The sequence below is a fragment of the Carassius gibelio genome, chromosome B11, assembly GCF_023724105.1.
Source record: "Carassius gibelio isolate Cgi1373 ecotype wild population from Czech Republic chromosome B11, carGib1.2-hapl.c, whole genome shotgun sequence".
Classification (NCBI taxonomy): Eukaryota; Metazoa; Chordata; class Actinopteri; order Cypriniformes; family Cyprinidae; genus Carassius; species Carassius gibelio.
In genome coordinates, this window is record NC_068406.1 from 24,136,450 (window position 1) to 24,161,224 (window position 24,775).

A 24,775-nucleotide genomic window follows, 5' to 3' on the forward strand; every position below is an offset into this window, starting at 1 on the left:
CGTTTTCCTGCTTTTCAGCACTATTAGCCTATATAAAATAAATGAATAATAAACACATTCATAAATTAAATGCATAATTTTTTATTACGTTTAATTACGTTTTAATATATATCTTTACACGTAAAAAAAAAATATATATATATATATTTTTTTTTTTTACGTGTATAGAAAGTTCATAGCAAAACTTTGCATGCAGCATTTGACTTTTCCTAGATGACCTTGTAGAAAAACTTGATGCAACTTTTGTCAGTGCAATCATTCTGTGAGGAGCCCGACCCATGAGAGAGAGAGAGAGAGAGAGAGAGAGAGAGAGAGAGAGAGAGAGAGAGAGAGAGAGAGAGAGAGAGAGAGCATTGAAAACAGATCACCGGGGGTCTCACCGCAAACAGTCGCGCTCACAAACTCTTCTGTTGTTTCTATTTCCCAAACTTCTCGAATGATACCGCAGAAGAAAACTTCCTTCTCTCTCTCAGTGATGGAGCGTAAAAGTTAGAAGAAGAATCCGAGAGTGCGCGAACTTTCTCCGAACGCTCTCCGCAGATCTCGCGCGGGGTTTGATGGATGCTCGCGAGACGCGCTTCTGTTTTCTGGAGCCAGAAAGTTGAAGAAAGAGTTTGATCGTGTTTGTGCGAGGTTTGGTTCACTCTTCAGAGCTGGTAAGTGATTCAAAAATGCACATGCGTGCTTAACGTAAAGTTAACGCTTTTAAAATAGTTTTATTGTTACATTATTATTATTATTGCTGTTGTTGTTTATGTACTCGTATGAAAAGAAAATCTCATCTTTTTTTTTGCATTTTTTATTTTTATATTTTTTCTGTCACACAAAACTCTTACTTCAAGAGTTAATTTTAGAAGTTAAATTGCATTAAAAAATACGAGGTATAGAATCGCATAGAGTTGTTTTTTCGACTCCTGACACTGGAATCCCAAACATTCTGCTGCAATTTGATCCATATGGGGGAAGATGTGATCAGAAGGTGCCAGGCACCAGTCCTAAACACATCTGCTCATCCAGAAACACTCTGCATGTGTTAGATCATCCATTAATGCGCGTGTATTCAATATTCCACAGTCCAGTCTTCTTAGTGCATGTGCAATTTAATTTCCTTCTAAAGTTTGAAAGTTTAACTTTGTGGAAAGAAAATATGTGCATTGCACTAAAAGTGTATTTTTTTACCATGCATATATTTTTTTGCATTAAAATAGCCATGCTTGTTTTTGATAGATGCTAGCTTGAGTAAACAGTGTAATGAGGCTAATGAATGCACACAGAAGTTCAGAGAGCAAAGACCTCATGTTTGCTCTTCAGACTTTCTTTTTCTTTCTGTTTACTGTTTCTGCTTTTCCTCCTGATATACAATCGATTTTTGTGATCTCTCTTAAGGTGCTCGTTGTGTTGAAATAATAAAAATGTAAAAGATGTAGAAGATGAGGAGCCATAACAGGCTCAAGACAACTCTAATTGGCCAATTTGAATAACTGTAGGAAAAAGCAAAAAGCATTTGCTGGGAGTGAGTTCACATGCATTAGCATGAGAAAACAGTTTTAGTGCATTCTCCATTGTGTGCAATGAAGAGTTCTAGCAGTCAGAATAAAGGATGTGAAAGAACGACAGGCCCATTCAGGATTATTCAGGTCCGGCCGAGCTGATGGTCACCGGGGCCCCGGGGCCGCAGGGGACTCTTTCATCTCCCTCAGAGCCTTTTCCACACATCTCAGTCTCCGTCAAGCCCTTTCTCACTGGAGAAGAGTTTAATGAAGCGAAAGCACAGGAGCTGAAAAACCGGAGGCCTGAATGGAAACGGAGTAAAACTCCCGCCGAGACGATTCAGAAGTTAAGACAAGAGCGGGAGAGAGTCGGCATTCAGCGCTCCACACATCGCCTCCAATTAGCCTCTTCCAGGTGAACAGACCGTGGAAGAATCGCTCAAAGCTGTTTTTATTCCACGCCAGATGTCTGGAGCCGTGCACATAGTTCCAGGAATTTCAGGACAGCTTCCAAATGTAAAATAATTATAGTGTAATTAAAAATTGGTTGTTTTTTCTCTCTGCACTACATGCATTTTCATGCATGTTTTAGGACAACCGCTTTATTTTGTAAAGCATGCTTTCTGACCTCGTGAGTGACACTCGGTTCAGAGCGATTGGAGTTTGATGAGCATTCGCGTCCTGGACTGTGCTCAGGATTGACTTAAGACTCTCTGAGACCGCAGGGAACTCTTTTGTGTCGACTCCTGAACACAATAGTGTTTCTCACAGGAGTATATAAGGTCAGTCCGCTGTCAATAGGTCAAGAAATCCCGGGGAAGTCGAGCTCCTCTATTGTGGAGCGTGAATAGAGCCGCTGACCCCTGAAAACACGTGTTGTTTTAAACCGGTCAAAAGATACTGCTGGAGTTTTATTATCTTCTTATTGTTCCCGCTTCACCGTCAACAAAACCTTATTTGCTGATGATTTGCTTTGCTTTTGAAATCCTTCTGCTTGTTTTAATCACTCTGCTTAATCGTCTCTTGTGGATTGCATTGCACCATTAGTGCGAGCTTAAAACTGTGAACTTTATTTATAAAGGTGATTGTGTCCGTTCCTTCAGATGCAACCTGAATGCACTGTACGTCACTTTGGATGAAAGCATCTGCTAAATGCATAAATGTGATGTAATGTAAATGTGTCCCATGCAATTCAAGTTTGAACCAATCACTGACATGCAATGATTTCATGATTGATTACTGCGAAACTTTCAAGCAACGTCATTATTTGTGGCTTTGCTTCGCTATACAGAACCTGAGATGGTAGGAAAACATCTAACCTGTGTTTAATGCCATCTGGGTTGTGTTTTCTATGTGTCACACAAAAATATTGTTGAGTTTGATTGGATCGCATCTTTTGGTGTCAAAAATAGAAACATAAATAAATAAAAAGTTATTATATATATAAAGTGTTTTTAAATGCATAATAAAATCCTAGGTTAGCTTATTTTATATATAAAAAATATAAATAAATAATAAATATAAAAAATCTGTTTCATAGTTTATTAATCAACAATATGCTGGAGGATATCATTTTAAACCTCAAATTGTATATTTTGGGGATTAAATGCATATATAATCATATATGCATAGCTACAATAGGACATGTTATATATAAACAATTTATATGCATTTAATATTTGATAAAATAGTTGTTATTATTTACTTTAACCCCACCCCCAATTTATTTTTATGTATGTATAAATATATAAATAAATAAATAAATTATTATATATATATAATATATATATATATATATATATATATATATATAATTTTAGTAAGACAAAATTTTATGTCATTTTATTAAGTAATTCATTATATATCACATCATATTTTATACTTAATATACTGTCTATTTACTCAAATTCGCTATTTATTTATTTAATTCATTTTAAATATGATATATGAAAACCTAAATTATTAAAATAAATACTTAATTTTGTTTAAAATATTAAATTATTTATTTAGCTACTTAAACGCATAGTTCAAACACAATGCATGATTATCATTATTATTATTATATTAGAGAATGAGCTCTGAGCATCTGAGCTTTGTCTTGATGTTCAACTAAAGTCAGAGTGGAATAATTCACCGACATCCGTGCGTTCATCGAGCAGAGACAATCACACATCAAGCACCATCTAATCACACAGAAGGAAATCTTTCGGTGGGGATCTGTAGAGACCCTCAGCTGGCTTTGATTCGGGACTTAATGAATTCCTGAAGGGATGCTGTAACCGGATGATACTCCTTTAATACCTAAAGAAGTCCTGACAGCAGAGCGCCGTGGGTTTGTGCTCACGGATCATCTTCGCTGAGAGACTCGTACATGTTTCAGACAAACGCCTGATAGCAGAAGATCCCCGGCGGTTTCTCAGGGGTTTGGCTCGTGGCCCTGCGCCGGTTCAGACATGTTCAGCAGATGTTTACATTACTCAGATTCAGTTATTGTAAAACAGACAGGGCTTTGTGATTTATTCGTCTCTGCACTGGAGCATGTTTGCTCACCGTTAGGTCTGTGTGATGACTGACCCGCTGCAATCACGGGGTCAGAGGTCAAGACCTGCTTGAGTTTGCTGGGTTTTCTTCTTGATCGGGTTTGGATCCACATGAACATTTTAAGAGACTTGCATTTACTTTCTGTCAGAGGTTTATCTGAAATAGTTTTGATTGCAGACTTTGGTCTTTGAAAATCTGAGCCAAAAGTTTGACATATTTGAGGTCAGGTAATTTATTTGTTTTTTTTCTGTGTTTTTTCTGTGTTTATTTTGTCTTGTAATTAACATTATTTTATTTATATATATATATATATAAACATGAATATTTAATAAAATACTATATTGCTAACATTTTCAAAATATATCTTTAATAATTGTAATATTTATGTTTTAATGCATGCACAAAATGTTTGTAATTTAAAACTATTTAAAATATGCCATATGTTTATATTTAAATGTAATGGTAAATTTATATGTATTTTATATTTATACATTTATTTTATAATATATTTATAAAATATGTTTAGTATTGTAATAACATAATTAAAATTTAAATGTAATATTTTACGTCAATAAATGTATTTTTACAGTATTTCTTTCATAATACATATGCACAAAAATAGTTATATATAATGTGTATAAGAATTAGATGTTATAATATTTAATATGATTATATTATGTCACATATAAGTTATAATAATATATTTATATTAAACTGTTTTTATATAAGAATATTTTCATATAATAATAATAATTGTATAAAATATATAATTTTGTAACATTACATTTCTATTTTCGAAATATTTTGGATAAACGCGTCTGCTAAGTGATTAAATGTAAATGTAATAATTTATAATATATGAAGAAAAACAGCTTTCATTTATGATAGAAATTATATAATTCTAAATATATAAAATTATCTATCTATTAAATATATATATATATATATATATATATATATATATATATATATATATATATATATATATATATATATATATTTGTTTTTTATATATATTATTATTATTTTTTTATTTATTTATTAAATTTATGCATTTAGCAAGCACTTTTATCCAAAGCGACTTACAGCATTCAGGCTATAAATTTTTACCTATCATATATATATATATAATTGTTTATATATTAGTGTTTAATTTAAGAATATATTATATGAATTCTTCACATGTAAATGAGTTTTTCAAATTGTCTGTAAACTCCTGAGGGTTTCTCTCCAGAAAGCCTCTACTGTCTCAACACTAAAAGCTGACATAACCCCAGTGTAAGTGACTGAAACCCCCGAGCAGACGCTCAATAACAACAGAGAGGAAGTTTACATTACAGTCCTGGTGTCAAAGTGTCACAAGTGTCTCTTAAAAACACCATTTGGCCGGCGGATCAAAGTGTGCTGTTAAAAACCCCCATGATGCCCGGCGCTGTGGCTCTTCCCGCCGCTGGTCATGCTCGTGTGAGATGAAATGGTTTTGACGGCTGATTCGGGAGGAATCCTCCTGCCCTGAACTTCGGCTGGGGCTGTGAAATCACAACATCTGTTCGGCATCGCCTGCTCCGATGGAGGTTGTCCACAGGATATTGCACCCAAACTCACTGGAACCGCATTAGCCCTGAGACTATGGAGGGTGATCGAGGTCAAAAGTCTTTAAACAGAATGCGTGCGTTAAAGAGTCATTAGATGCAAAATGCACTTTTTCTTGTTGTTTAAACAGTGTGTGTACACAACCACCCTACAATGATAAAGATCCACCCAGTGCCACAGGCCCCTCCCACAATTGTTGTCTTTGTACCTTAGCCCCGCCTTCGATCAGTAGCCATTTTTTTTTACACCAGTGCAGGTTTAGAGAAGAATGACTCCTTTAGTGTGATTTAGGTGTTTTGTTGTTGGATGTAATAACGAACATAGCAGTCGTCATTTACTCCTGACATCTGATCGACTGAAGACACACTTGATCACTTTGTTGTTTGAAGAGAAAGTGCCCCCGATCTACATAAATGTGTGTATGTTCGCGGGAATCATCTGTGATCCAGTTTCTCCTACAGAAGTGAGTGTAAGGTTTCGTTTTTTAATAATGTGCTAATAAGCAAGTTCAATTCCCTAAAGTAAACAGTCTCATGACAATGGCTCGTCACCCCACGGAAGAAAAGGGGCGGGGCCAGCAGAGCTCATTAACATTTAAAGGGACATGCACCGAAACGGGTTGCTGTGAACAAAGCTGTTTTTGACAGTGTAAAAAGAGTGTTTTTACAATACCTTTGATACATTTAACCAAAGTATGTTATAAACTTTTCTTCAAGACCCTAAAGAATCATATAAACTTGTGGAAAATGGGCATCCGATGACCCCTTTAAATCACACACGCCGCATTAACTCAGACATAATCAGACATTCACATTCTGGCCACATTAGAAGTGCGTTAGGTTTCACAATCTTTCTTAAGTATGTGTAAAGATGCAGTTTCACTATGTTAAGATGACCAATTTGAACGTGTTTCCCAACACATACACATTCCAGCCATGTTCGACCATGCATTACTTTTTAAAACAGATTTTCCTCTAGATCTACCTACATATTAATCCTTTCTTTCATTTATTATGGTACTTTTACTTATATCTACTGTGCTACAGTATAATTAAGTATTTTCCTTTTACCTGAAAACATCTGTTGAACTAAACAACTAAAAAGGACATGACAAATCAAGACATAAGACCGACATCACACACAAAGTACTGATGCATTATGATCAAGTTTTGTATTCATTTCTGTCTACGTGTCTTCTTGAGCCAAAATCATCGCAATTAAAGTCTGTGTGCATATTTTATACTTTTACTTTGATATATTTATGCATTTATACATGGGACTATATTTTATTGTTTTTACTGGGATCGAGTTTTACAAGAGCTCTCGATTCGTTTCCTTTTGACTCATGCATGTGTTTTTTAAGGAACATCGAAGTTGATTCTTGACAAGTGCAAACTCCTTCTGAACTGATGAGTTTGGGATCTTTCCGTGTCTGTGATGAAGTGTGTTTGTGCACAGCGTCTGAAGGATTGCGAGGGATGTGGGATTTGGCTCTGTGACCTTTGAGGGTCTGTCAGAGTCATTTGTTTGTGGGACGGCTGTGCTGTAATTATTCAGCAGGGGTTCAGTGAGTAAATCAGTGAAACTCCCCGCACCTGCAGCATGGAAACATTCGTTTCTCTGGACATCTCTCTCCTTCAAACCCCACCGTCCTGAAGCATCCACTTCTAGGAATAAAATGCTTGTTCTCCTCTCTAGACTGAAGTTGCACACTCAATGCATTGTTTTCTATCAGATACATCTCCACTAATTATGTAGGGATGAATGTGTCTTCAACTTGTGCTCAAGATGAAGAAAAAGTGTTTTAATGCCATGCCAAAAACCTCAAATCTTTCCTAAAGCTACATGCATTGCACAGTGATTGAAAATCAAGCTCATACTAATGGTGCAATATTATTTTGAAATGCCATCATAGTTGTTCACTTATATTTTAAAACCCTTTTTTTTTATTTAAATTTAATTTAAATTTATAGTATTTTTTTGTCATTTTAAGTAGTTTTTGTAAAAAAAAAAAGTATATATAAATTCTATATATATTTATATATACAGTACAGAGCAAAAGTTTGGAAACATTACTATTTTTAATGTTTTTGAAAGAAGTTTCTTCTGCTCATTAAGCCTGCATTTATTTGATCAAAAATACAGAAAAAAACAGTAATATTGTGAAATATTATTACAACTTAAAGTAATAGTTTTCTATTTGAATATCCTTTTAAAAAATAATTTATTCCTGTGATGCAAAGCTGAATTTTCCGCATCATTCCTCCAGCCTTCAGTGTCACATGTAACATCAGTCGATCACATGATCATTTAGAAATCATTCTGATATTCTGATTTATTATGAGTGTTGGAAACAGTTCTGCTGTCTGATATATTTGATCAATAAAAGGTTAAAAAGAACTGCATTTATAAAAAAAAAAATACAATTCTAATAATATATTTTCTTTACTATCACTTTTTATCAATTTAACACATCCTTACTGAATAAAAGTATTGATTTTATTGATTTTTTTAAAGAAAGAAAAAAAATTACTGACCCCAAATTAGTGACCAGTAGTGTATATTGTTATAACAAAATATTTATATTTTTAAAACATAGCTTCTTCTTTTTTTTTTTTTTTCTACTTTTTATTCATCAAAGGATCCTAAAAAAGTATCACATGTTCTGGAAAAATACTAAGCAGCAGAACTGTTTCCAACTTTGATAATGAATCATCATATTAGAATGATTTCTAAAGGATCATGTGATAATGATAATAAAAATTCAGATTTGCATCACAGAAATAAATGATCATTTAAGGTATAATAAATTTAAAAACAATTATTTTAAGTTGTAATAATATTTCACAATATTATATTGTTTTCTATTATATCGTTGGAAAGGTCTAAGACTCCCAAATATATATTTTACGAATATTTTTTGTTAAAAATTATGTAGGAAAAGTAATAGATGAATTTATGACAAGAGTGCACCCTCAGAAATCTACATTACAAAAGGAGCTTTGACCTTTGTTTAAAAAAAAGACTTCCTCGTTGCCTTTTTCTCTATCACATTTTAGAAATCATCAGAAGTTATATATCACTTGAAAACGTAAAATCTCAAAATCCATCCTTCAAAACCCATTTTAAAATCAGACATTGCATTACCATGTAAATAGTACATCAAAATCATGTTACAAAATGTTTTCAGTCATAAATTATAAAAATTTAGGTTTGTATCATGCACATTCATCTCTATCTTCAAAAACGTGAGTGACAGTTAACAGGTTAAAAATAGCAATGTTTCCAAACTTTTGGTCTGTACTGTATGTATATATATATATATATATATATATATATATATATATATATATATATATATATATAAAATAAATGTATTTATTAATTCTTATTTACATTTTACTTCTTTTAATACATCAAGTTAAAAAAAAATAAAAAAAATTATTGATTGTGTGTGTGTGTGCGCGCGCGTGTGTGTGTGTGTGCGCGTGTGCATAATTTTAACTATTTGTTGAAATCTGTATAATTAAATGAAAGTTTTTGTTTTCCACTAGATGAGGTTTAATACCAAAACAAATGTACATGTAAGAGTATTTCATTGTAAAATTATATTTTACCATGATATTATATATTATATATATATATATATATATATATATATATATATATATATATATATATATATATATATTTTATTTGTTTCACTTTAGCAAAATGAACTTTATCTGTGTATTTTCACAGTCTTTTACTGTGAAGATTACAGTGATTTTACAGCATTGTGAGATCATGGCAGCTGTCGGCAGCAGTTTCCCCCTCTATAGGCTTTATTATAGCCCTGTGTGTTTTCTTTATTCGCTAACTGAGAATATAGCTTTAAATCGATGTAAAATAAAGGATTTTCTGTTACGAGCAGCAAAGTGACACACCTCTTTGGCGTTTTAAACGCTGCTGTAATCTGTCGTTTCATAATTACGGTAATTCAGACGCAATCTGAGCGCAGTTTCACTCACAGAAAATGTTAGGCTGATAGCTAACAGCTGGATTTACGGTGTGTGTTCAACACAGGAAATGACCTGCGACACGTGCCCTCACTAGGGAGCTTTACTGAGTGAGACACACTCCACACACTGATCTCTTTCAGAGCAGGAGACCTCATCCAGTTTATTTGGTTTAAAAACTAGTTTGAATGAATAGAGCCGAGTTAAATGGATGGATGTCGGCTATTTTACTGAAGTCACGATTCCTATACTATTGTTAAATTAAATTAAATTTATGCATTTAGCAGACGCTTTTCCAAAGCGACTTACAGTGCATTGAGGCTATCAATTTTTACTTATCTATTATAATATTGTTTTGACTGGTTTGAGTGATTTATTTTGACTTGAGCTGTTTTGATTCACATTAAAAAAACAACCATTAAAAACAGCCGCATCCACCTAGCTATTATTATTTTCAATATTTAATGTTCATGATATATACTGTTTTTTATATTGTGTCATATATTTCGTATTGTTTTGTATTTGATTATTAATATATTTTTTATATTTTATTTATTTTTATATTTTTGATGTAATTTCAGGTATTTATTATATTTTAATATATATTTTATAATTTTTTCATCATTTTATTTTATTTGTTTATTTATTTAATTTTATATTTAATTTAGTTTTTTATACTTAACTTTATATATATACACGTGTATATATATATAAACTTCTTTTTTTTCATTTTATTTAAATTTTATTACATTTTTATATTTTATATTTAGTTATTTTAAATATATTAATATACTTTAATATTTTATATAAAATTTTATTTTGATATTTTCTATATTTTATTTATGCATTATTTTTTTAAAAATTATTTATTTATAAAATTGTATACTAAGTTTAATTTTATTTATAGTTTCAGATTTATTTCATTTTATTTTATATTTATTATTTTATATTAAATTTTTATCTTTTTTTATTCATTTAATTTTATGCAATGTTTTATTTTAATTTTTTTTTGCTTTGCTTTACCATATTAATACATCTGAAGGATATTTGAGATGACATCTGTCTCTGTCTCGTAGAAGACATCAGAATGGAGGCCAGCGCTCCCTCCGCCGCAGAGAAGAAGGACTGTAAGACTTCGACTCTGGATGGAAACAGCTTCAGCGAGCTGCCCAAAAAACCTTCCCCATCATCCCTGGCCAGAGGTACCAACCCGTCCGCTCCTTCCCAAAACAACTCGCTTTCACTTCCAACTACTTTGCATTGCACTCTCAGATCCCATTCATGCATGCATCTAGTGCATCTGACCTCATTGGTTCTTGCATATCACATGACCAGTTGCATTGCATGCAGTGTAAAAGAGATATACAGTAAGAGATGATGTTTTGAGCTGTTCTGGGGTCATTCATCTCACCAGCCGAGAGCTTAAAGACTCCAGTGAGCCAAGGAAGAGAATATGCACATGAAATATGCATTTTAAAGATAAAATATGGCGCTGGCGGAGGTGATAAGCCCCCAAGAGTCAAAGGTGAAGCTCCGTCGGGCTCGATGTGAATCCTAAACTCACGTTCATTAATAGTTAGCGAGTTGTCCTCGTGCATCGACACGTAATCACGAGCGCTCTGTTTGCTCTGAGATTAATCAGGAGCTACGGACGCACGCATAGAAAGAGCGCGAGCATGCTTAAAACATGTCTTTAGGAGAGCGATAAAAGCGCTGAATAATGAGGCCCAAAGACCTTGTTCCTTCCTCCGGAGTCTAAGTGTTATGAATTAGTTAAAATGGCAGCGGCGGACGACACGTGCCGAGGTCCAGCTTTGAAATGGAAATACCTCTGGTGGATTTAGGGCTCTTTTTAGAGATTGATGAAGGATTTTGGTGGCCTGCCATTGTAAAGGAAAGAAAAATCCATGATTTGTTGAAGAAAGGAGCGGAAAAATAGGCCACACAGTGGCAACAAGACGGTCGATGGGCATAATTTATAAAGTGTGATTTTCCCTCGTGCATGATTGATATGATTGGTTTTGAACTGCGGGGGAAATTATGAGTGAGACTGAAGTGAAAGTGAGCTTGAGTTCCTAACTTTGTTTGATAGAAGTGAGCCGAGCTTTGATGAGATCAGACCGAGATTTCTCTTTCATTCCTCTCCAGGACTGATGGATTCCTTCTAGCTACAAACAATATAAAAGACCACGTTAACTCTACGTTTGGCGATTGTAAGATTATATTTTAGTAGACAGACAATAGTTTTATTTGAAAAGGTAGAGCCATTCAATATTAAGCAAACTTGAACTATTGAAAATAGTAATACATTAAATAAAGTAAAATAAAATATGACTATAACTTCAGCAATTACAAAACAATAAGAGACCTCATTAGCTACATTTGGTTGTTGAAAAAATTAATTTTTGCTTAAAAAATCATTTAGAAAAAAAATAGAAAATGAACTGTTGCCTTGAGATTGAGGTAAAAGTTGAAGGAATAAAATGGTTAAAACTGAGATAAAAAACATATTAGTGCTACAGTTTATAGTAATATAAAAAAAAACTATTAAAAATGATAAAAACAAATACTGTATAAAATTACTGAAAAATGATACATTAAGGCTACCATTTTCATTATATTAATAAAATTGAAATTAAATATTGAATATTGAAATGAAATTAAATACATTTTCATTTCAATATTCATTTAAAATTTATAAAATTAATGGATATGTATATATATAATGCAATTATAATATAAGGCAATTTTTGTGATTATTTTTATATATATTTTATTTACAATGAAATATTTAAATTATAATTTTTATATGAAATATATATATATATATATATATATATATATATATATATATATATATATATATAATGAAAATAGTAAATATATATTTTTATAAAAATATATACATTTTTAATTATGTATAAAATAGAAATAAAATGATATTATATTGAAATATATGAAATAATATTTTAATAATATTTTAATTAATTATATATATATAAATATATAAATGATATACATTTTCATTTCAGTATTCATTTAAAATGTAAAAAATTACTGGAAAAATTTAGATTGACTATTTTCATTATATATATATATGTATATTTCATATAAAAATATAATTTAAATATTTCATTGTATATAAAATATATATTAAAAAGAAATCACAAAAATTGCCTAAAATAATATTTAAATATGTTTTTTATTTGTTTGTTTTTTTGTTTTTTTTTGTTTTTACATATTTATAATACAATAATCTATTTCTTAGAATTTTTTTTCAAAGAAATAGATTATTGTGTTATAATAGGGTCTTTAAATAAAAGTTCCTAAATCTCATTGCAGTATATTAGAAACAACTGAGATATTACAGAGATCTCTATTCATACAGTACTCTGATTATATAGCATAATCCTGAATGCTTGCCTTAATCATGCACTTTATATACACTCGTCTGTCGTGGATGCAAACTTTCCGAATCTCAGTGTGTGCTTCGGGGTCATCAAACCCGGTCCAGAGAGGAAAGAGTGTTACAGCAGACGAGAGCGAGCATGTTTAAAACATGTCTGAGGACCCGTGATAAAAGTTGTCTATAATGAGGCCGAAGGAGCTTGTTCTTACCTCCAGAGTATAACGGTTATGAATTAGTGAAGACAGCGGTCGCAGCGGTGGACGGCGGCCCGTCTGAGACCTTTGAAATGGTGATTCTGCTTTCTGATTCATGAAAGACTTTGGTGGCCTGCCATTATTTCAAACGGTCATTAATTGTGTATCAAAGAATGGCATGAAATGGGGACGTTTGTGATTGCAGTGTGAACAATGTTTGTTCTGAGAGACTCCAGGCGGATGAATAATGAACACAGACTAACAGGTAGTTTTGACTTGAGCCTTTTTTAGCAGAAAACCACAGCAAACCCCAGATCAGAACCACTGAGGGCTTCGAATCAGAGCTCAAACTAATTAAAAACACTTTTAATGAGGCCTGCAGCAGTGTGCTCGTAGAAGCTTTTCTGTATTTGTGAACGAAAGCTCTTCAGATGTGACAGGCTTTACTGAAAATATGCTTTCTTTATGCTGTGTGTAATAACATAAAATACACGTTTGTGAAACTCTCATGTGAGAAACATGTGAGACAGGAGAGAACTCACTTAATTTAAATGTTTTTTTTGTAAAATTGAATTTCAAATTAAGAAACATTTTAAAATCAGTTTTAAATGTTTTTTTTTATAAAAAAAAAAGGTTGATAAGCTCTTCAGTAGCCTAAAAAGTATTTTTTGTAATTTAAATAAAACAAAATAATCATTAATATTCTGAGATAGCTTTTATTTTCATTTAAATATATTCATAAATGAAATAAAATATAACATAAAAAATGTAAAAGTAAAAAATAAAATATTCAATAAAACAAAATATATAAATATAATATGAAATTGTATATATATATATATATATACACACACACACACACACACACAAATATACATGACATAAAATAAATAGGAATATAAATGGCCAAATAACTGAAATAAGTTTAAGTTGAAGGACTTAAATTACTTATAATGACAATGTATTTAAAAAATAACTAAAAATGTATTAAAGCTATATAGAAATAAATAAATAAAAACTAATTACAAAAGCACATAAAAAATGACTAAAATGTTTATTTCGTTTACCTTGATGCACTAAAATAAATTAAATGTCATAATACAGATATATTTTAAAAAACAAGTACTGTAAAAAAAAAATGTTCAAAATGTGGCTTTAATGTGGCTAGCAAAGACTTCTTCTTTAGCCAGTTTCACCAGAAAGTTTGGCAGTTTTCTCACAAAACATTATTCCACATACTAGGAGCTAGTGGCCGACCGATATATCGCCAATGCCGATATATCGGCCGATATTTGGCATTTTTCAAATATTGGCATCAGTCGATAAGTTCTTCTGTTTGTCTGATGTGTTCGAATGTGATTTCAAATCATGCTGTGCTTTATACATTTGCCTACTGTCATATTCATGTCATTTTCACTGTGTGCTGTATGTAAAATGAGGGTTACCCAGGCTTTATTTGAGAAATATGATTCCTAATGCACACAAACTTCCCAGAATACTGAGTGCCCCGTCGGTTACAGTGTTTACTTTCTTTTTAATTATATTTTTATTAAATATTTATTTATTTGTGAAAAAAGTATGTTTCTTTTACACATTTATTTTTTAATCCATTGTCAAATTATTTCAAATTTCTTAAAAATTAATAAAAATTTTAAAAATGATATCGGCTTTATATCGGCTATCGATTCCCATGCTTTCCAAAATATCGGCATCAGCTCTCAAAAAACACATATCGGTCAACCACTACTAGCAAAACCAGTATAAACCTGGTCAATTCAGCAGAGCTGGTTTAGTCCTATCCGATCTGTAAATAAATGCTCTCTAGTTTAGCAGAGGATCGAGCCTCAGCTGTTTGCTAGCTCTCGGCGAAAGAGCAATTACTTATCGCTTTAATCAGCTTTATTATCCCGGCCCGCCAGACTCTGATAAGTGAATATGCAGCACGGGACCCGAGAGACAAGGTCCTTGAACCCGGGATCGCATTCCCTTGAGCCTGGAGTCTCCGCTTTTAATATACGCTTGCGTTCGGTGGCTTTACGGTCAATGTGGAGTTTACAACAGCCTCAGTCAAGCCTACCGCGAAGACACCGCTATTAAACGCACTGTGTTTTACGCACCTGTCCGCCGTTATTTATCCCCGACACTTTCCTCTTTATCAGACAACACGGATAATGCAGACTTTTCATATGTTATTTACACGTTAAAAAAAACAAGCTATTTGTGTGAGGAGGGGAAAATAAATGGGCCTCCGCTCCCCTCGGCTCTGTTATATCTGAGTTAACAATCTGGATTGCTAATAGAACCATTTATCATGAAAGCCGGTCATTTGTTTTATGTTAGGGGCCTGGGGCCCGCTCTCACAGACCTCTATGGAAATGCGAGCGCGAATTATGAACCGGAGCGTGAGTCACTTGATTTAAAAGGGAAAACAATGCATGTATTCAATTACAATGCAAGCAGGAGTCTGTGCGGGGTATCTGCTGTGTTTTACTAACCGACGTGAGGGTTCTCGAAGGGTTATAAATGCAGTCGGGATGCAAGCTCGTGCACGGTGATCTTGGCAGACAGTGGCGTCTAAATGCACTTTGCATGTTCTGTTTACATAGATGCATTTGGAAGATAGTTTTATCAAGTTGCATTCATGATATACCAGTTCATGCATTCATGCGCAGCGCCTAAAATGAATGAAAATTGGTCAGTTGGTTGGCGTTTTTTTGTATTAATTCCAGCAATGGCTGCGAATGGGATATGATTTAAGCATATGGTTTAGTGTTGTAATTATAGGAGTATGTAAGAGTTTCGGTTGGTTACAACGTGCTCCAGACATCTTCCCAAGTTTTTAATGAGAATAAGTTAATAAATCTGTAGTCAGCAAGAAAGAAGCATTTCAAAAGAGAGGTTAGTTTAAAGCTCTATTGTTTAAACTTTAAATAAAGTAATTGTGCTGTTGTTATATAAATAATTATAATATTTATGTAAACATATTCTACAAAAATTACATAAAATGTAATAATTATATAAATTATATATAATATAAATGATTATAAATAATTAATAATTCTTTTTTTATTTTATTTTATGAAAATGTACATTTTAACGGCTGGGGGAAATAAATTGTTATGGCCACATTTTCTCAAGTCAATGTCCATAGACAGTTTAGCCTCGGGACTTGAATTCATGGAAATGTTGCCTTTCGTTAATGCATTCAAATGCAGCATGCACGCATGCATCTTGATAAATGGCAATAAGGAGCAGCTTTTGTAGTGTTTTGTATTTATCTGAATTGCAGATTTGTCCAGTATTATTCATGTATTCAATAGTGCAATTATTCTCTCTGCAGAAGTGAGATTGCAAAGTTTGCTGCAAAATATTACACTATATATAGACCCAAAAAAAATCAATGCATTTCTACGGCGCTGTGAGGTTGTACAGCGGAGCAGCTGAGGTTGCTCACGGGCCTGCGGGTAATGACTTGATTAACTGGAATCGGTGACTCTCCACATACATCATGGTGAAAGTGAGTTAGTCGTGTTGCGGCGTGATTGATGGCCGCGCTAAGCGCCGCTGCAACCGTGTTTTCTGCTGAGTCGGGTCAGTCCTGAGGGAACCTGGCGGGCAGGATGCTTAACATCTTTACAGCCGCCACACAGACAATACGGGGTCAAGTGCAAATGCATATGCTTAAACGCATATTTTGCTGGATGCAAGCACAACCTGGCTTGTCCGTGTGATTGAAAGTGGAATGCCAATATATGACGTCTCCAGAAAGAGATTGTGTGTTGTTAGAATGACACTTTTTTGATTAATAAGCATTTAAAAACACGCCTTATCTGCTCCTTATGAATCAGACCTAGCATTTTATGTTGCATTATTCAAACACGGTGCATTTTGTAAGAGGACGAGGGGCGGGATGGATGGTTGCGGGCCGGATCGTGTAAATAGTTTTTTAAGAGAGGCCGGTTACTGATAAGGACAGTCTTCTTTATCAAAGGATGAAGTGGCGGCGGTGACAGTGAATAATTGACGCAGTCGGGCGGCCGGTCTCACCGTAACTCCTCGCCCCAGGGGTCAGAGCCGCTGGCAGAGAAAAATGTGTCCGAAGCAGCTCTGTATCCAGCTCCGACTGCAAAAGGACATCCACTAATCTTCCTGAGAAGGAGTTTTCTTTCTTTCCTTCCTTCCCTCGTTCCTTCTAAATGAGTCTCTCACAGGACGGCTTTGCAGACCTACAGAGGTTCTCTCTCTCTCTCTCTCTCTCTCTCTCTCTCTCTCTCTTTAAAACATTGCTCATCGGTACTGTGTTTAAATGCAGAAGGGCAGCAGGTCAAAAAGAAACAAACCGCAGAAACCCAGAGCAGCTGAAGCTCCAAAACAGTTTTTAGAGAATATTCACTTTTTCTTAGGAATTTAACCGCAGGATCACGTTCAAAAAACTGATGCATTCTGGGAAACGAAGTGTACTTTCAGCTTGGTAACCATCTATTTATCTATCTATCTATTTAAGGATGCACCGATAGCACTTTTTTCAGAACAAAATCCGATACTAATGCTTTCATCATTGGTATTCACCGATACCAATACCGATACCAATACCTGTATTTTCACAGAGACATAAGAAGAAGAAGAAGAAAAAGAATCATGTTAGCACGGACACCAATACCAATACCGATACCGGTATTTTCACAGAGACATAAGAAGAAGAAGAAAAAAAATCATGTTAGCATCGATACCAATACCGATACCGATACCGGTATTTTCACATAAATATATGAGGAAGAAGAAAAAAAATCATGTTAGCATCGATACCAATACCGATACCAGTATTTTCACATAGACAGAAGAAGAAGAAAAAGAATCATGTTAGCACCGATACCGATACCAATTATACCGATACCGATACCGATACCAATACCTGTATTTTCACAGAGACATAAGGAGAAGAATCATGTTAGTTGACTTCAGTTAGCAAACAAATATTTCCTTCAGTTATTTCAACACTTAATTATACCTGTTAAAATGTATTGTATAATACATTTTAACATTGCAGCAGCTCAATACTGTAAAGCATGGAACCACTCCTTATTTTAACATTATACAAGTAAGCATACTATTTTGGTGATGTAATTTGCATCACACGCTCTGTAATTGCACACTTATATAAATAAATTAATTCATTCATCTATTTGTCAAACTTGACAAAAGTTTTCTCTTTAAATACAGTTGTATGAGATTTTATATATAAAGCTCTGTCTCATGTAGGGCACATGTGAATGTAATGAGAGCGCCGCAGCTGTAACAAAGATGATCATTATTTCCATTTTGCCCACATGGAAGCAGTTTTGCGTGGCAGTAATGGCTCTGCAGGTTACATACATTTTGTAAACATTTAGCGTGATGGCTATGTGCGATTCGCGCTGCTTTAATCTGAGATTTCACTTGGGGTCCAGAAAGAGATAAAGATTAGATATACTCACTCCAAGCCGCTCGGCCGCACATTTCTCAGTCTATTTATAAAGGGCCGCTCTGATTGCCAGATAAACTTCAGGGTTTCTTTTTTTATTCTTTAGTGAGAAAAGAAAGAAGTTGTTTCTCGCGCCGTGGTTGAGTCATTAAAAGAGACTCCAAAAAGCCCAGAAATCACAAGAAAGAGTAAGAGGAAAAAGTCAAGTCTTATTACAAACACTGCTCTTAAACCGCAAGGGTTTTATGCATTATATATCAGACGATTCTGAAGATAGACCGTGCCACGTTTTTATCCACTGAAATAATTAAAAAGCCGGAGGGATTGAGTTTTCACACTCAAACACATGTTGTTTAGCGATGGCGTGATGTTATTGTGAGCTCACAGGGTTTGGCCGCGATATAATAACGCGATACGGCCAAGAATAAAGAAGGATGTGAGCGAAAACCAGCTGTGCTCAATGAAACACTGCAATTAAGTGCATCAGATATTATTTGTTGCATTGGAAACGCTTGATTCAGGCATCAAAGCCAAGACATAAATCTCACCCAGACGTGAGTTAGCCGAAAAACAACACGCCCCATTCCTGCCCATTTACAAGTGTTAGAGAGATATATGAGCACTGGAGGGGATCTGAGCAAACTCCCACCACCTATTCATCCCGCTCTGCTTTGTGTTCCCAACTGTAAACCTCTGGGATTTGACAGGGTTTTTACGGAGCACAGGCTTCCATCCCTAAAGGCTCAAACCTCCAATCCTTCATCTGCTTTATTCCCAACAGAAGCCACTCTCTGGGAATTTGGCCGTGTTGCAGTTTAGAGGTTGTTTCTGTGTAACACCAAATAATGCAACATTTAACCTGAACGCCTCTTTTTAGTATCTTGAAAACAACCACATTTTTTTATGTTTTAATGTTTTGCATTAACCCAGACAGCAGGCAGTTTCGGCCCAGATCCGGCCCACATCTGGCCTTCATGGATTTCATCCGGGCCAAATGTGGGCCAGATCTGGGCCGAAACATTAAACATCTCCTATTTACACTATTATTCAAAAGTTTGGAGTCTGCATGATTTTTCATGATGTTTTTGAAAGACGTGTCTTATGCTCAACAAGGCTGTATTGAACAATAATACAGAAAAATGTGAAAAATTATTATTATTATTTAAAATAACAGGATTTTATTTGAATATATTTTAAACTATAATTTATTTTCTGTGATGCAATGTTGAATTTTTTAGCATTAGTCCAGTCTGTAACATGATCTAGGAGAGTAACACGAGAAAATTGAGTATTGAGTAGACTAGAATTATTATAGTTAAAACCATAAATAAAATAAAATAAAATAGACTTAAAATAAAATAAAATAATATATTAAACATTCATTTTTGTTTTTAAAATATTTAATTTAGCTGTCAAAGCAATATTTCTCATTTTCCTCTACTTCATCTTGACTAAAAAAATTAATTTTGAAAACTTTTGAAAACTTTACAGAAACTTTACTAAAATTAAAATGAAAATGCTAAACTAAAAACTAATTCAAAATCAGGGTTATTCTAGTAAACTAAATTCTTTTTTTTTTTGTTACTTAAAATGAAATAAAATATGAAAGCTTAAATGCATTTTATTCCATTTATTTTATAAGGCAACATTTCTCATTTTAACTTAGTTTAATCTAAATAATAACTAAAATTGAAATAAAATTTAAAATGAATAAAAGATTACATGCATATTTTAAAACTGCACGAAAAATAAATAATGAAAAAACACAGCAATATTACTAAAACCTTAACTAAAATGAACATAATATAAAAATAAAATCTAATTTAAAAACTATAATAATTTCTCAATGATAACACTAAAACCATAAACAAACTCAACTTTTGTCCTGCAGGGTCTCGTTTTATCTGAATTAACATGAAGTCTGTGTAAACTATTGGTTGTCATGGTCCATTTCTGTAAGGACTCCTGTGAGGAAATGTGCTCCAGATTTGTTGGAGTTCAGACTGTGTTTTTTGTGCTTCATAACTGTTAAAGTGAGTCATGTTCTTCCTGAAACAGAGTTTAATTTCAGCCAAACTTCTGTCCAGCTACAGAGCCAAACATCCATAAAAAACATCTGTGATGAAGAGAGAGAAGCAGCGTGTGTTTGTGTGTGGAAGAGAAGATACTGTCACACTTAAACATCCTTATACCATATTAAATATTATATTTTATTTGTGTGTGTGTGTGTCTTTATATTTTTTATATAAAGTTATATATATATATATATATATATATATATATATATATATACATTTACATTTTACTTTTAAATATTCACAGATAAATTGCACTGATTATTATTATTTATTTATTTATTTGTGAATTAAGTAGGATGCCATCAGGCGTAATATATATATATATATATATGTTTTAAGAGGAAAATCTATAAGATCTCATCTTCTGTGCCCCACAAAAGAAAGAAAAGGTAACACTTAAATAATTAATTAACATCAACAAACAATGAACAATACGTTTATTACTGTCATCTTTGTTAATGTTAGTTAATGAAAATACAGTTATTCATTGTTAGTTCATGCTAATTCGCAGTGCATTAAAACATGTTATCAATGCATTGCATGTAAATGTTGAAATTAATATAAATTAAGATTAATAAATGCTGTAGAAGGATTGTTCTTGCTGAGATCTTGATAACTAACATTAACTAATGGACCATTATTCTAAGGTGTTACCAAAGAAAGTCATGCAGGTTTGGACAATTGTTTTAAGAAAGCAAAATTAAAATGTTTTTTCATTGACATTAGTTTAAACATCAGTATGATTTAAAGCAGAGCAGCTCAGAAGTGTAATGTTGAGATGTTGAGGTATTCTGTGAATGTCTGTGAAATACTCTACATTAACACAGCTGCAGAAACCACACATTAAACCACAAGTCAGCCAGATGTGGATCAAGAATAAACCAGACGCTCCCGTTAAACCCACAAAGTGCTTGTTATTTCTTCTGAACGTTCTAATTAGCCTCGTTATGTTGACGAGCTCAAGGTTTGGTCTCAGTTTCAGTTTTGTCCTACTGGATTAGACTTGTGTGCAACTTCAGTGACCATGAGTTCATTGTGTTTTATGTCACTGCATTGGACTAAAACTTACTGACTTTGCTTTAACAACTTCCTAAAACATGTTTTAAGCATTTCTGTACTTTTTTCAGGGGATTCCCAAAGCACTGATTGTATTTCTTTTTGTAACTGACTAATCGTAGGTTTCATTTATCTGAGCTTATTGGGTAAATATTGCAAACATTATCCAGAAATAGTGCTTTTCTCACTCAAAAGTTTCAAAAAAAGTTTCAAAAAGAAATACTAAACTTGTAATAACTGAAAGAAAACGAGATTGAATCCAAGATTTGGTGATAGTTTGACAGAATGAGAGATTTAAACAGGTAAAGGGTTTTCAGCAAAACACAAAAATGCATAAAATAAGAAAAACATCTTCCATTGGGGTCAGAAAAATACATTTTTCTCTTTTGTATGTAAACTTAATGCATTTGTATTTTAAGTATATTTTAAAATATTTGTACTGGAAGATGGCAAAAATACTAACTATACTCAATTATTTTCAGTGCATCTATGCTAAAATCATGGTGGTTAGTTTTGCACTGATATGCATCAATGCATTCTTCCAACAACGTACAAATCTATTGGCTTTTTATCTTTAATTAAACGTTTTCTTCTTGACAGCTTGTCATGTGATCTCTGACTAACACCTAACCTGTTAATGAGAGATCTGTGGTCAATTCTGACCCGTGCACTCATCTCCACTGACCCCAATGAAACTATTAAACCAGATTCAGCTGATTACTTTCAGTTTCTGACTCAACATGAAACTCATTATGGGTTTTTTCCCCCTTATAAACACTGAAATGCTAATGAGTGCCTATTAGTTAAGCCAACGCTTTGGTTAGTGTTACCACAGAGATCGGAGACAGAAGCTATAAGGGTTTATGGACCAGATGTGATGACAAATAGAGTGGAGCGCGAGTGAATGAGACTTAGATCAGACCGGCGTAGCGGTATGGACAGACTCGGGGTCAGTGTGGTGTTGATCCGTTATACAAAAAAATTATCAGTTCCAGAGCTGAGTTCAAAGCCGAGGAGTTGGAAACATCCCGAGCTCCGCTGGGCCTCATAAAGACTCAGCGAGCAACTCTCCGACGTCAGTGGCTCTGACAAACGCCGGCTCTGAAGGGGGCTCCGATTGCTTTTAGTAAAACGACTGACAAAAGATCTGCTCTTGAATGAAGCTCTTTGTGCTCAGACGGGTTGGTTCCTTCGAGTGGCCCCTCAGTTCTCCAGTGAAGTGCAGGACGTCCCGTGGCACGAGCCCATGAGGGCTCAATGGGATGATGTCACGCAGTGGTTTGCTGTTGTTTTGAGGCTGATCTTGATGCTAGTGAGGTGGAGTGGAGAGAATCACTGCCCACATCCATCTGTCTGTCTGTCTGTCTGTCTGCTTATATCTGTCTGTCTGTCTGTCTGTCTGTCTGCCGTCTGTGTGTCTGCCATCTGTCTGTCTGTCTTTCTGCTTATATCTGTTTGTCTGCTGTCTGTCTGTCGTCTGTCTGTCTGTCTGTCTGCCGTCTGTGTGTCTGCCATCTGTCTGTCTGTCTTTCTGCTTATATCTGTTTGTCTGCTGTCTGTCATCTGTCTGTCTGTCTGCCATCTGTCTGTCTGTCGTCTGTCTGTCATCTGTCTGTCTGCCATCTGTCTGTCTGTCTGTCTGTCTGCTTATATCTGTCTCTCTGTCTGTCTGTCGTCTGTCTGTCTGCCATCTGTCTGACTGTCGCCTGTCTGTCTGTCTGTCATCTGTCTGTCTGTCTGTCTGTCTGTCTGTCCGCCTGTCTGTCTGTCATCTGTCTGTCTGTCTGTCTGTCATCTGTCTGTCTGTCAGTCTGTCTGTCTGTCTGTCTGTCCGTCTGTCTGTCTGTCTGTCTGTCTGTCTGTCTGTCTGTCGTCTGTCTGTCCGCCTGTCTGTCTGTCATCTGTCTGTCTGTCGTCTGTCTGTCTGTCTGTCTGTCTGTCTGTCTGTCTGTCTGTCTGTCTGTCATCTGTCTGTCTGTTTGTCTGTCATCTGTCTGTCTGTCTGTCTGTCTGCCATCTGTCTGTCTGCTTATATCTCTCTGTCTGTCCGCCTGTCTGTCTGTCTGTCATCTGTCTGTCTGTCTGTCTGTCTGTCCGCCTGTCTGTCTGTCATCTGTCTGTCTGTCGTCTGTCTGTCTGTCTGTCTGTCTGTCCGCCTGTCTGTCTGTCATCTGTCTGTCTGTCATCTGTCTGTCGTCTGTCTGTCTGTCATCTGTCTGTCTGTCTGTCTGTCTGCCATCTGTCTGTCTGCTTATATCTCTCTGTCTGTCAGTCTGTCTGTCTGTCTGTTCTTTAATTCTGTATATCTGTCTGTTTTGTCTATCTTTCTGCTCTTTCTTTATATCTATCTGTCCTTTCTATCATTCTGTCTGTCTGTCCACATTTTATCATTCTGTGTATTTGTTCATTCTGTCATTCTATCTGTAATTTTCTCTATCTGTCTTGCCATTCATTCCATACATATCTGTTTTGATGTTCTCTCATTATATAGTTTAGTCTACAAGAAAAGAGTACATTTGCAGACTGTTTTGGTTTTTTTACTTCTACTTGGTTTGATTCAAAGAGTCATGAATAATGAATGATTCCTCAATCAATAATAATTCAAAAATAGAATGTCTCCAGGTTTTCATTTGTGTGTCAGGTTAAATACATGATCTCCCTAGAACTCTTCTAAAAGCCATCCACACATTTGTAGTCTCTGCTGTGAGAAATGAGATGCCCCTGCGTCTCACCGAATGTGATTACAGTGTTTGTAATGAGTCAGTCGCGTCACCCCTGACAGTCCCATGATCTGTTATTAGTGTGGATCCATTACAAACCCTCCACCTGCTGTAGAGGAAAACCAGAGGAAAATGCAATGAGGCCCCACTCGCTCCATATGTCGCCCCATCCCGAGCCGCTCCATTCGGGATGAGATGTGGGGGGTCACCTCATGGATCCTGTTGTTGTGCTCTC

At 34.4% G+C, this 24,775-nt stretch overlaps 1 protein-coding gene across 1 annotated transcript in view; it reads left to right on the forward strand.

Moving 5' to 3' along the window:
- The first annotated feature begins 363 nt into the window (after window positions 1–363).
- LOC127968345 (zinc finger protein GLI2-like) overlaps window positions 364–24,775 on the forward strand; it is a 78,224-nt gene continuing 53,812 nt past the window's right edge. The window contains exons 1-2 of the mRNA XM_052569496.1: window positions 364–656; window positions 10,699–10,824. Coding sequence (XP_052425456.1) covers window positions 10,710–10,824 — 115 coding nt within the window. The 5' untranslated portion in view covers window positions 364–656; window positions 10,699–10,709. The remainder of the gene's footprint in view (window positions 657–10,698; window positions 10,825–24,775) is intronic.